Source organism: Haemorhous mexicanus, chromosome 2, assembly GCF_027477595.1.
Source record: "Haemorhous mexicanus isolate bHaeMex1 chromosome 2, bHaeMex1.pri, whole genome shotgun sequence".
Classification (NCBI taxonomy): Eukaryota; Metazoa; Chordata; class Aves; order Passeriformes; family Fringillidae; genus Haemorhous; species Haemorhous mexicanus.
The window spans coordinates 83,134,509-83,148,756 of NC_082342.1; the positions used below are offsets into that span (position 1 = coordinate 83,134,509).

Genomic DNA, 14,248 nt, shown 5'->3' on the forward strand with positions numbered 1-14,248 from the left:
TATTTGAGTATTTGCAAGCTAAGTATAACAGGTAAATGGACTGGAAAATTAATAGTTGAGCTTAATGCATGTTTTAATGTCTGTCAAATGTTTTAATATACAGCATTTGGAGGTGAGAAATGGAAAACAAATGTCCTGCTGACATCATTCCTTTGTCCTGGGTAAGTAGATAATATTGTCATGATTAAGAGAATTAAATTGGTTCTCTGATGTGCATAGCTAATTTTTTGGGTTTCAGCTATACAAGTAAATCTAACATTGTCCCTTTATTCAGGGAGCTACAAGAGTATCATGGTGCTTTTGACAAAGATGAGTATGTTAGTGGCATATCTTCCTTGGATTTTTTTTGTAAGCATTTATTACTCTCACTACATGAAAAGGTTGATTAAGAAAAAGCATTATGATTGTAGTAAGTTTTAGGCCCACTTTTTCATTGTTTTCTTTTATTCTCTGGACTGCACTATTCTGACTGCACTGTAGTCAGTCTTATATAGTGTCATATAATATATAACCACTCTGATAATTTTTTCCGTTTAATCACAGCAAGCAGTCTTACCCTGAAGTGTAGTTAAGACAAGCATATATTTGAAATAGCTTAGTTGGAACGTCAGTGCCTGCTGGAGTTCAGTCCCACTAGATTAACAAAGAATTGCTTGTCTGATCTCTTTGTTTTCATATTTTTTATGTGTCACTTGGTTTTAGCAGAGATTTGTGCTAAAATCTCAAAACAGTATCATTGTTTTGTCAAGGTTACTAAATGTTCAGAAGTGTTTCTTTGCTCTAAATGTGCTCTGTTGTTTTTCAGAATTGTATTTGCGGATTTCTTTATCATGAACCTCATTCTCTGGGGAGAGGGCTCTTCAGCAGCTATTCCGTTCGGTACCTTGGTTGCTATTTTGGCACTCTGGTTTTGCATATCTGTACCACTGACGTTTATTGGTGCCTATTTTGGGTTTAAGAAAAACGTAAGTGTTTCTGAGAAGTTGGTTTTTTAAGTGTATACATACATAAACAGGCACAAATATTTTTCTCTGCATAGGCCATGACTGAGGTAGCACCTTAGCTAGTTGCACTGTTGGCTCCAGTTCAGTTCAGTTGCTTTAGAACTGCCTTAGATAGCCAGTCTTGGTATTCCAAGGCTGTGACACTTAGTTGGTGGCAGTGATACTTCTCTGCAGTGATTTGGGTTGTCATTGTATTTAATTAAGTGACTGCTACAGATAAATCAGTGATTTGAGCATTTTTATTTCAATTAGCATCTTTTTCATATACTAAAACAAGTACTTGACCCAGCAAGCATGAGGGAAAGCAGATTATGCATTTCTGGGTTTTGTCACGTATTTCTTGTTCCTGTCTGCCCTCTACACTGAGGATGTTTGCCCTCTACACTGAGGATGTTTGCTGATCAAATTGCTAGAGTTCTGTGAAATCTGTTTGCATAAGTGTTCTGTAAATGGTTATCTCTGCTTGGCTGACATTAATTGTGATTTACTCCTAAACCAATAAATTTTCCTATTTTTATGAGGGCTCTTTGTGACCAAACATTTTATAATTTGGTGACCAAATCATTAAACAATGAGATTGGTTCTTTTTTTTTTTAAAAAAAAAAAACTATTTACTGCTCCCACAAATAAATTTCTATAAGTGCAGATTCATTTGTGGGTTTTCTTCTGCATAGGAAGCTAGGTTTCTGTCTTTCTGTAGGTCTCCTCTAATACCTTCAGAGAATATTGTTTTAGTAGGCACTTTTTAATTCAGTGGGTTTTTTCTGATAACCATGTTGAAATTCCATCAAGTTCTCCTGCATTGTACAGGTGTGTATGTCTTCTTTTAAGGAAGGAAGATTTGATAAGCTAATAAGGCAATGTGGTAGGTGTCACAAAAATATCAAAAAAAATTGAAAATCAAATCAGAAAGGAAGTATATATTGATGCTTTTCATGTAATCTTTATGAAAGGTGAAAGATGCAAAGTATGCGTGTATCTTACAATGCCTTACATAGTTTTCTTCCACCATACTGATCCATGCATGTGTTTTAAATTAGGATTAAATTGCCAGATTGAGTCCTTTCAGTAAGTTTATCCTAGTGCGATCTTTAAGTAAATCCTGAAAGATATCATGCAGGAATTTTTAGAAGGTGAAAACAGGAATCTGCACCACCACTACGCCAGCTTAAATGTGGTAAATCAGCTCAGGCTCTGTAACAGATGATAGATAGGCAAACATTAAAAAGGAAGTCCAAAATGTCTGTCACTATGTTTTCAGTAAGAGCTATCTTTTAGCAAGTTTGCCAAGCAAGTGTTGGTAACTGAGCTGGAGCAAAAGCAAATGTAGTGTAGCTGGATATGCACATGCTCAAAATAAAGAGTAGACTTTTTGCCACCACTCATTACAAAAACAAAGCAAAAGGGTTTGATATTTTATTTATTTAACTGTTTGTTATTTTCATTTAAAGGCTATTGAACACCCTGTTCGCACAAATCAAATTCCACGTCAGATTCCTGAGCAATCATTCTATACAAAGCCATTACCTGGTATTATCATGGGAGGGATTCTTCCTTTTGGATGTATCTTTATACAGTTGTTCTTCATTCTCAATAGTATTTGGTAAGTTCACAATAAATTGAATTTTCTCTGTCATAAAAAGTGGTCATTTCTTTGTGAAAGTTTTTCTTCAAGTTGCTTTCCCTGATTATTTGAGGATGCAGTGTTACTGTAATACTACTTCAATAATATTTAAATGTCAATATCTTCTTAATGTTTTGTTATTTCAAAGATGCTCGGTGCCTCTTGTGCTTGTCGAGGTGTACAGAGAGGTGGCTGTGATATGCTTAGCAATTCACAGCTGACCTACCTTCAGATAGTTTGTTGTTTTCTCATGCTACTCTTGTGACTTCATGTGGAAGTGGCTCTGAAGCTGGTATATGTCATATAACTTGACAGTAGTAAAGTTTATTAAAATAAACTTGAGATTTTTTTGTAGCTGTTATTAGGCTAGAAAAGTATTACTACTCTTGGGAGGAAAAAAAAAGAACCAAGAACAAATTCTTGTGAAATCTTTATTAAAGAGTAGTTTTTTTTAAAAAGAAAGCCTCATAGAGTAGTCCAGTATAAGTGAATTTCGATGTGAGCTCACTGACAAACTAATCTACTGTGAGGAATTTGTCTTCCTTCTGGCACAATTTAGTTATTGGATCTTGTTAAACTGTTTCTGAACCTTGAATAGGTGCCTCTACCAAACACAGACAGCTACAGCATTTGACATTTCTTGTTATTTTGGAGCTTTGCCCCTTTGATTGAAATGTGAGGTGAAATCCAGGTTCTTCTGAAGTCAGTGGAAGAGGTCGTGCTGACTTCACTTGAACTGTGATTTCACCATTATGTTTAGTCATTTCTTTCTCTAAAATCCCAACCAGGGGCATACTTTGGCCTTGCTTTCTCAGTGTTCTCAGACTGAGCTGCCAAGGTTACTATTCTTTAGTTAGAAAATAAATTAGTCAATTGTATGGCTGCACAATTGACAGTATTTCAATAAGAAGGGGAAATAGTTAAGGTGAAGGTGATGTTACTACCTATGAAGAAATAATAGCACAATGGCCATTTTAATTTTTTTTTTAACTCACTTTTATAGGTCCCACCAGATGTATTACATGTTTGGCTTCCTGTTTCTGGTATTCATTATTTTGGTTATTACATGTTCTGAGGCTACAATATTGCTCTGCTACTTCCATCTATGTGCAGAGGTAGGAAATATTTCCTCTGTTTTCAAACCTGATAATGTTCTAAGAATGCTTCAAAAATGTTAATGCTTTTGTAATTGAAAATAAGTATTCCAGAATTCAACGTGAACACTAGTGCTAGATGAGATGTACTTAAACCATGTCTTTAAAAAGTAAAGCAGGCTACTTTTGGCAAAACTTATAAGAAATATTAAAACCTTGCACTGGGTATTGCCAATTCAGATATCACATCTTTATATTCTCCCTGTTTTTTGAAGGTGCTAAATTAATCCATTAATTTTGTTCAATCAGAATGCATTTTGGACATGCCCAACCTTGGGAAAAAAATCTCTATGGCTGGAAAGAAGTACACGTGGCTTATTTGGGGTTTTAGTATTTTGTGTATTTGCTATTGATATTTAGGTTACTTATCCCTAATTTTTTGAATGGTGTCATTAAAGCAGTATTGATTATATATAGCTCTTCTCCCTCTAGATAAAAAACCCTACGAAAACTTAAGTTTTGGATAAAGTCATTATAGAGAAAGTAGCTCTTCATTTACTAGTAGGATCAGTGGGCTAGAGGTGTACGCAGTATTTCTAATGCATTTGTATTTTTTCTCACTCCTAGGATTATCACTGGCAGTGGCGTTCATTTCTCACGAGTGGCTTCACTGCAGTTTATTTCCTAATATATGCAATACATTATTTCTTTTCTAAACTGCAAATCACAGGAACAGCTAGCACCATTTTATACTTTGGTTATACCATGATTATGGTTTTGATCTTCTTCCTTTTCACAGGTAAGTGTATTGAAACTGAATTTTAAATTTTGAATCTGCCTTTAGTTTTGCACAGTAGAATCCTTGGCAAAACTGATCTTGTTACAGAATTATAAATTTATGTATGCCTTTGATTTTTTTCCAGGTGTAGCAAATTGCAACTATATTCTTAAAAACTTTAATAAAAGAGATAAGTGAGGATGAGGCAAAACTACTGCTAACTTGAGGTGTGGCCTATAATTAGGTCTACAAATATGTGATAAATGCTTTTCCAGATTTTATTTTTATGATAGTCATATGACTAACTCAAGTTTTTTTTAATTAGTTGTCTTCGGAGAAGCACATTTCAAATCACACAATCAAGTATAAAGTTACAGTGTCAAGATAAAAACTGCAGATTTTATGGGATAGGTGGAAGAAAGAGAGGGGAATAAAGGTTGACAAAGAATGCCTTTTTTTTTTTTAATTTGCTCTCTTCCAGAATATATTTACCTTTATCCCAATTACATTGAAGTGGTGTGGGAAGCAGACAGAATTTCTCTAACATTTTTTTTATCAGTCTTGTCAGAACCTTGTAATCTTCATTGTGAGTGTTTGGAAAATACATCTGTCTTAGGTGCTGCATTTCAATTTCCTCTTCAGTAATTGAGATGAGGTCACAAAATTTTCCATTGTAGTCTTCAGTCAGACAGAAATAGCCCTTGTTTTGGGTGGAAAAATGGCAGTGAAAATGCAAGAAGTCTCCTTTCAGACTGATGCAAGAAGGCAGCAACCGCCAGCTCCTCAAAAAGATCTTAAAAATTCTGTGTTCTGCTCCAGCAGAATACAGATACTCTGTATACTCTGCCCTACAGAGCAGTACTTCTGAGACTACTTTGAACTGATCAGTGGTTAAATAATTTCAGGCTTCATGTTGATGATGACTTTTAATGATTCCAAAGGCTTGGACATGTATCTGTGTATAGACACTATATTTTGAGGCCTCCTAGACTACAAATGGCTTGTCATCAGAGCTTTTAATACAAATCTCACTATGACTATTAAGTAGAATTTTCATTTCTGCTTAACCTAGGAGAGCAAAAATAATGAAAGAAAAAAGAACTAAGAATGGTGTTCATTTTAAGTGTAACTGAATATTTCGAGACATGTCCACTTCAGCTAAGGAAATATTGAAGCTGTTTGTGGACTGAATGCAGATGATGATGAATGGGAGCAATGGCCTGCAAGGATTTTCTTGGGTCATTGCCTGTTAAAAAGAAGAAATGGGACTTGAGTGCATTATATAATCTCATTGAAAAGTGATCAAGCTGTGTCCCAAAAGTGGTCAGTTTTATCTTCCATCCTTCATTTTAAGTCAGTCCAATGTATTTTGGCATTGCTTGCAGATCGTTTGTAATTTATGCATCTCTGCTTTTATTCATATTTCTGTACCAGTTTGCAAATCATTCTGAATGCATAGATCAGAGATTCTTCCTCCCTTGCTCAGGTTTTCTTCTTTCTCACCCTACTTTTCTCTTAACCTTTACCTCTGGTCTGGGTGTACTGATAGTTTCATTGAACTAAAAAATCCTAGGACCTGTGGTTGTTCAACTGGAAGTGAATGTGTACTGCTGTATGCAGATCAATTTTAAATGCGGTGCAAACTTACAAAGTAGTGTGAAAAATAGTAAGGCCTTACATAAGTGTAAGGTAAATTATTTTCGTTTCACCAGCTTTTCCAACAGATGTACAGCAAGTCTGCCTGTAATAGTAAACAGTTTTGCCCAAAACCAGAATTGTGTTTACCCTGTCTCCTTTGTTCACTTTGGATGTGTGCACTAATTCTGGAGCAGATTCATTCAAGATAAAGGGGATTTACAATAATTTTCTGTGCTGAGATGTGGTTTAGCTGCCTTTTGCATCTCAGATACTCATATAATATCCATCTTTTGCCCTTATTCTTTTGAGTCAGTCATGTAACATGACATTGTCTATAGGCATTAAGATGTGTCCACTGCATCCCCTTTTTCCTTTGCTCACGTGTTCACTTTCAGTTGACCAAGTGGCTGTGCAGCACCTGCCAGCAAATTTTTAGGGTAGGTTCACAGGCATGCAAAGATGAGGTGATTTATTTTCAGCCCCTTTCAGCTGCTTTTTGTGGCAGTCATTTGTTTGTAATTGGGACAGTGGAAATGCAAGTCATCCTGTGCAACTAGAACTAAGTTTTCAGAGTCTGTATGCTCTTGGCTTTTTAAATTTTCAATTTCTGTGTAGAAATCAGGGGAGGATACACTTGAGGTAATTAATTACACAGAATTGTAAAACACTGTGCTTAACAATTTTTTTATCTACTTCCCTCAAGATTAAGTGCAAATTACCTTTTAAATTGGGGAAATAATCCTACTTCTTAAGATTTGAGAAGAATTTTGTCCATTTAGATTGATATGAATGTAAAAGCAGATTATGTTCAGTTCTCTGAGATTTACTGAAGTGCTCTGAGATAAGGATTTACAGAAGAAATCAGAGGTAGGGTAAAGGTACAGGCAGTTCTCCTTTTTTTTTAAACAAAAGAACATACTAGCAATTTTGCAAAAACTGCTCCCAAACACAACTGACTTCCCATGTCAGGATGATAAAAAAGCTAAAAAGAAAAAGTCATAATTGTTGTATGAAAGCTATTCTGCTGCTGCTTACTCATCTGTGAAAAATTGTCAGGATCAGGAGGAAGGGTTTTGACGATGCCCTGCTGCTATGTCAGTGTAACACATGCTTCAGGCACTTGCATCCATACTGCATTCCAGGTCATTGATCAGACTCAGCAGGCGGAATACCAGGAGCTACATGACAAATCTTTGATTCACAGCTGGGATCACAACTACGTATCATAGTCAATGAATCACGTAAACATCAGTAGTTTAGCAAGCGTAAAGTGAAAAAAAATGACCATGATATCATTCATGGTTCCTTTCAAGCTTTTATAGACAACAAGTTACCACACAACTTTTGTTGTCCCTCTTACCAGATCTAAAACAAAGGAAGTTTTTTTTCTCTAAAGAACTTCTTTGATGCTTGTATAAGTTCAGCATATAATTTTAGAAGAGGTACTTAGGCAGAAATCAGATAATCTTCAGGGCTTTTTTCCTGTCCTAGTTTTTGTGGGAAATTAAGGTTCCAGTAGCAGGTGCTCTGAGCTGCTGTTTAATCCAGAATCATTCTGATTGAGACTGAATTTTGATGTAATTCAGTTAGATTAACAAAGCTCAACTATATTAACTATTTCGCATTCAAAATAATATTTTTGTTAAAAGTTTCTTTTGGAGTTACACAAAAAGAAGGGATGAAGCCACTGGGTTTTTTTCTGCTAGAAGGATAGTAAGTTATCAGGGAAATGACCTTAATCCTCCAATTTTAGTTCAAATCTGTGTGTACCTTTTGACTGTCATAAGTATTTCAGAAGTGTTTATTTTTAAGGTATGTAACACATGTTTTCAGTCGGACTACAAGTTGTGTAGTAACTACTCTATAGTTTGAAATTTGTAGTAACTCAGTCTATGGAGAAGTAAAGATAGTGCTCTAGTTTTCCAAGACCTTAAAGTATTGCTAAGTAATGGAAACTCTGATAATGTTATTATGTTCATTAAATATAATAGCAATGTTCTGATAGCTGAGCAGATGAGATAAAGTGTGTGTGAGTAGTCACTGAGAAAGGGTGAAATGGAGTAGTGTGAAGGAGTGGGACTGCAGCATACTGGAACAACGAGAAAAAAAAGTAAACAGAAGCATCTTACTACTAGAGTGTTACACATGATCTGTTTTATGCTCCTGAAAATAATGAGAGGTTACAGAGTAGTTGATGCCTATAAGGTCCGATTACTGTCTGTGACTTTCCATTATCTGAGCTGATTGATGTACTGAAGGCTAAGGACAGCAGATCACATATACATACATCCTGACTTATAAACTACAGATAGAAATTAATGTCTCCTCTGTCAGTTGTAACATGTCGTGTTCTGTTTTCTCTCTTTTAGGGACAATTGGATTCTTTGCATGCTTTTGGTTTGTAACCAAAATATACAGCGTAGTGAAAGTTGACTGAAGAAACCGATGTAAAGAGTTAACACAGAAGAGGTTTAATCTTCATTAACATAACTTAAAAACCTGGTCTCGTTGATGAGCTTGAGCTTTATCAGAAGTATTGGCTTCCTGTTCTTTGAGAATGATACTGAAATGCACCTACTTTTCCACTAACACGTTTGTATTGTGACTTAACAACCTGTTTTCATTCAAACCTTAATGAAGATCAGAGTTACGATATTTATGCATTTGTAAATACAACTATACTTTAAAAGAAATGTTAAATTCTAATGGCAAAATAGAAGTGGCTGTATTACACAACTTAATGATACTTCTGATCAAAGTACAACTGTAAATAGGTTTTTCTAGCTTGGTAGGTGGGATGATTTATTTTTCTTTGAGGGAAATGAGAACTTTTTATTATGCTAACTTTGAAGGATGACTCTTAAGAAGTGTTGCTTTTAGTCTGGATGTGATTTTTATTTTTTACTGGTGTTACGTCCATAAATATTCTGATTTCCGTGACTTAATTAGTTTTGGTGTTCTTGGCCTTTTAAACTATGTGCCTCTGAGTCCTTGAATTTATAAATTCATAATCCAATAAACGTTGTAAAAATGTCTTCATTGACTTATTACATATTAGAAGTTCATAAAAATATGTAAATACAATTATATTGAAGACAGATGCCTAAAGATTGCATAGAGTATTTTATGGCATTTTCTATGGTTTAATGTATATTGACACACATTTAGATCTGCAAGAATTATTATATGTGCTCAATGGATATAACATGGACATGTGATTGTGGCGCATGGGAACTAAATTATACACCCATTTAACAAAGCCTCTCTGCAGCATTAATCCAGTCCTTAACCCAGAGATTGCTATGGAGTTGTCACTATGTTGAGAAGATCTTATAATGCATGAGTCAGCATTCTCTGCTGATCTTGCTTTTAGATCTCAATGATGCATATTCTATAGAGCAACTATTGCTGACTGTACTTAATGTAGGTTAAAAAAATAAAAGAAAATTACTATTTTTGCCTTATATTAAAAGACTAATGTCAATTTTGGATGACTGGCATTAAACCTATATTTGCCTTTTTTTGAAATGGAGTATTTTGTTCAAACCTTGTTTGGTAGTTTTAGATTCATAACACAATTTGGCTGGTACAATTTTATTTAAAATTAAACTTCATGTACCAATTGCTATTCATAAGGTTGGGGGGTTTTATTCTTACCAGTTTACTTTTCTATAGGACCTTAACCTGATGATGCTTGAATATTGGACCCAATAAAAATATCCTTCGTTAAGGTAATTTGTCGTTATTAACCTCCCAAAAGTTGTCACATCAAGGCTTCAGGAGGCATTCCCACAATTGCAGTGCTCCATATCCCTTCCCAGATGAACCATAGCACTCGTGCTCTGCCTGTTGCCAGACACAGCTCTGCTCAGATGTGGACAGGTTTGTTCTTGTGCCCCTCCCAACATGTAGTCACTAGGAAATGCTGATTTTAGGTAAATCTTCTATGCTTTGTGTTCAAAACAGGAAAAGGGTGAGTATGGTAAGTGTTTGCTCTTTACTGCTGCAGTGAACTGTAGTGTGACTCTTGATTCAAATGTTTAAAACTAGAATAGTCTTCATATCTGTGGTTTTGTGACCACTTACTGTATAGTCACTGCCTGAAATCACCAGTAGTTTTTACACAAATAGGGATACTTCATTTGGGAAACGTGACTCAGTTATCTGCTATTGAAATTCAAATTCAAAAACCCAGATTTTTGTGATGTATTTATAATTGCTGTTTAAAAATCAGATTAATAGTAGTTAGATGAAGCCACTGTGGTATGCATGTGGGTTTGAAACTGATGGCTGTATTTTCCTGGGGATTTTTCTGCAGACTACTTGACAATTTGTGGCAGCTTCTCAAGTATTTTATTTCCAGCTTTAAAGGCAGTCTGTGAAATGTGTTACTATATTCTGGAATCTAAACCTGCTGCATACACAGCTTTTCAAGCAGCCTTGCTTGAATTGTTTCACAATTGTAATGTTTCAGTGTGGACTACTTCAGTGTGAGACAATTCAGAAAGTTTAATACATCACAGATTTTACAGAAGAGCTGTTCTAAAGTTGTTTTTGTCCTTGTGACACATTACTGCCTCAGATAATTTTAAATGTTTTTCTAGAATTTAAGCTTTTGGTGTGTGTTAGGGCATTTAAGCATTCTACTGTATACTGTATCTGTTTTCCTCTTGGGAGACCTGGTTTTTTTTGTCTAAACTTTCAAAATACTGAGCTTTTCCAAAATCTTAATGTATTACCCAGTATTTTCTTAAATTGCACTTACAGCATGAGTGTCCGAGAAAATGTAAATTAAAAGGAGGGTTAAGAGGTAGGACAAATTGCTGAGCTGCAGGAAGATGGCAAATTTGGACAAAACACTTCAGAGGAAGTGTCAATTTTTGGGTGCCTGATAAATAATTTAAAAACTTACTGTTCAGAGTCTGAAAAAGAGTGCCCATCACTGCCAGATTTAGTCTGAAAGGAATCCTTGGTCCAAATCACACTTTGAAAATGTGATATGGATGTGGGAGTTGGTGTCCTGATTTTCTTTCTCCACAAGAAATGAGAAAGCAGCTTTGTGGCAAGCTGTCACTCACCACAGCAGGCTCATTGGGCCATCTTTAGTCTGTAGCTTCCCTTCTTATTCAAAAGCTTGGCCTTGTTTGAACACCTGTGAGAACCCTCAGGTTTCTGTGGTCATACAGGTTGTGTGTGCCCTCAGCTGCTTGGCTGGATCTTGTAAGCAATGTTATAAATATTAGTTGACTGTGAATCAGTCATAGTGTCTTGAGGCTTTTTATGCCATTTTCAGGGCAAAAGGCAGTGAGAAATGCCTTCTGGAAAAGTCTGGAAATGCGGACAAGAGGTGAAACGACAAAATTCTGGCAGGCACCTGAGGTGCTCAGTTACACTGATCTGAATATCTCTTTTGAAGGACTGGGAGGCACCAACCAAGTCCTGTTTGAACTGATGTGCAAATCAAAAAGGTGAAATGTTTTGCTAATACTGGTAAAGGCAAAAACACCAATCTCTTAAGTAGGCTGGAGCACATCTATATTTCAGGCAAGGTAGGGAAAAAGTGAGAGACCTTGAAAGGGAGTGGTTTTAGTATATGACTTTGGTCTGTGGTTTTAGTATATGACTTTGGTCTGTGGAGTGGAATTGTGGCCAAATTTTGCTGCAAAGCTTTGTGAGAATGCTGGGGAGTGGCTGCTGCAGTTGGTCCTGATGACATGGGCGGTGCAGAGTTAGTTCAAAACTGAGGTTTCTCACTGAATTGTAACTCACCTGGTGGTGATCCTGAGTTTCACAGGTAAGAAGTAAGTTACATGAAATTCTGCAATGAAAGTCTGGTAAATCCTTAAGAGCTGTAGATGTTTTTGTGTTTAATGGCTGATAAAGCACAGCAGTGAGCATAGAATCACAGAATTGTAATAGTCAGACATACTTTCCCCCCACCCTGCTTTTTGGTCAGGTTTTTTTTTGGGGGGGGGGGGGGTGTGTTGGGGCACAGGGGTGCTTTTTGGTTTTGGTTTTTTGGTTTTTTCCTCCTTTTAATTGAGTGTTTGGTTTAGCACCATGTTTGGTTTAGTGTTTCTGCTCCAGGAATTGAGCAAGAACTTCAGTAAGCTTAGCTGGTGTGGACACATATGTCCATGAGTTTTTGCCATGAAGTTGCAGGCCACGCTCTTTCTGTTTGGGCATCTTTACCAGTTTGGATACCACCTTCATTTCTGGGGGCAGCTGTATCTCCAGCTCCCCATCACAGCTATATATTTCCTTAAAGGAAGGGAGATTACTTGTGCAGAGATGTTCTTGTCCCAGATACACTGCTACCTACAATTCACCTCTAATTTAATTTTTTTTATTCTCAGTACCCCGCTGTTTCTCCTTATGTCAGCCACTAGTGATCTATTTATTTCCATATCTCCGTAAATATGTGTTCCTCAACAGGCTCATTAAATAATTCTCCTGTTACTTTAAAGAATTATTTCGGGTATATGTGCCTACACAAGTGTGTGACACTTCAGATTAAAGCACAAACCTTCAGGGACTACTGAGAGACTTAATTTATCAGTTGATTACTGTACAGCTGCATTCGTGCACTATTTCTTCTTATGTGAAACATCTGGAACTTGCTGTTGATGAGATGAGAGTAGTTAACTCTTGTAAATCAGGTAAGCCAGAAGATTACAAATGAAGCCTGTCATGTTTGGGTGATGGCACATTCTTGCCACTTGCCAAGATTCCAGGACTTCCAATGAAAATGCAGTTGAAGTTCTCCCTTCCCTCGAGCTATTTGAGCATTGCCTGCTGGCCACAGCACACACACAAGTACAGGGTGCAAGAGCAGAGGCAAGGGCATGATAGGAAGGTTTGACCAAAGCAGTCTACTGGAGGGATTTAGCATTAGATCTTTAAACATGCATCCAAAGTTTCTGCAAGTGCACAGCCTAAAATCTTGGCAAAGAGCAATAACAGTAATTAACCAAATAATTCATTGGTGAATGTGCTAACATTGTGTCTCCTGCATGTAGTATGGGCACGCTGCTAGCAAGCGCCCTTTAGGATTCACTGTATTTGTAAAGCCTTGCTTTATAAGGATTTATTGTCCTTACTCAGGAACCCGTTCTGATACCTTCAAACAGTTTTTCTAAGTTCACTACAAAAGGCTGCTTCAGATAGGGTCCCTACAGGGTGTCCTGAGAGGCTGTCCAGCCTGGGCACTGATGTGGGCAGAATGGCACATTCCAGCTTCTCAGTTCAGTTCAGTAGTGCCAATGCCTTGTTTTCAAACAATTCAGCACAACTGCTGTTTTGCTGCTGCTGCTGCAAGGCTCAAGACTTGATGTGGCTTGTGTGGGTGGTTTGGTTGGGGGTTGGGGTTTTTTTTGGGGGGGGTGGGGGGAGCAGGGTTGATTGCTGGGGGTTTCGCTCAGGGGTATGTTGGGGGTTTTTTCAGTAATTATATCAGGTCAATTTCATCTCTCTTTTGGGGAAATTGTTCAGGTAGAGGAGATGGTCTTCCTGATATTTTCCCAATTTCCCATTACTATATTTTGATTTGTTTACACTTATGCATTTTGTTGAGGTGTATGAAATCATTAAACTGACTTGGCTACATGACATGAAGAAGGGAAATGCGCAACTGAGAAGAAAAGTGATGTCCCAGCAGGGCAGGCACATGCACAGTCTGGCCTCTGCTTGCCCTCTGTGTTGCAGAAGGTGAGCAAACTTCTCATTCTCTGGAGGCTGGTAAAGGCAGGTGGGCTGTATTCAGCTCCCACCTATTTCATGCACCAGTAATTAGTTGCTCTGGAATATTACTGAGGAGGTCAGTGGGCTTCCAGGATGGCCCATCCTCTCCCTTTGTAGCCCAAGGATACAAGAATCGGTAGAGTTGTGAATTTCTGCTCCAGCCTTGCTTATGAGCTACAAAATGGAGCAGCCAGAAAATCAGATCTGTTTCCTACATTTTTCTGCAAGTTCTCACACGGAGCCCTTTCCACTTTCCTGCTGGAAACTGCTCTTTACCTACTGGAGGAAGGCTATCAAGACAGCAGAGAAGAAACTGATGTTCTGTTGCTCTGTCTACGTCTGCAGGCTATCGTGACAGCAGCAGAGCTAA

General features: G+C 37.1%; 1 protein-coding gene across 1 annotated transcript in view; it reads left to right on the top strand.

Moving 5' to 3' along the window:
* The window catches only part of TM9SF2 (transmembrane 9 superfamily member 2), a 29,673-nt gene extending 20,500 nt beyond the window's left edge, over window positions 1–9,173 (top strand). Inside the window, exons 12-17 of the mRNA XM_059839283.1 lie at window positions 104–161; window positions 806–965; window positions 2,456–2,607; window positions 3,632–3,743; window positions 4,350–4,521; window positions 8,508–9,173. Of these exons, the coding sequence (XP_059695266.1) occupies window positions 104–161; window positions 806–965; window positions 2,456–2,607; window positions 3,632–3,743; window positions 4,350–4,521; window positions 8,508–8,575 (722 nt within the window). The 3' untranslated portion in view covers window positions 8,576–9,173. The remainder of the gene's footprint in view (window positions 1–103; window positions 162–805; window positions 966–2,455; window positions 2,608–3,631; window positions 3,744–4,349; window positions 4,522–8,507) is intronic.
* The last annotated feature ends 5,075 nt before the right edge of the window (window positions 9,174–14,248 follow it).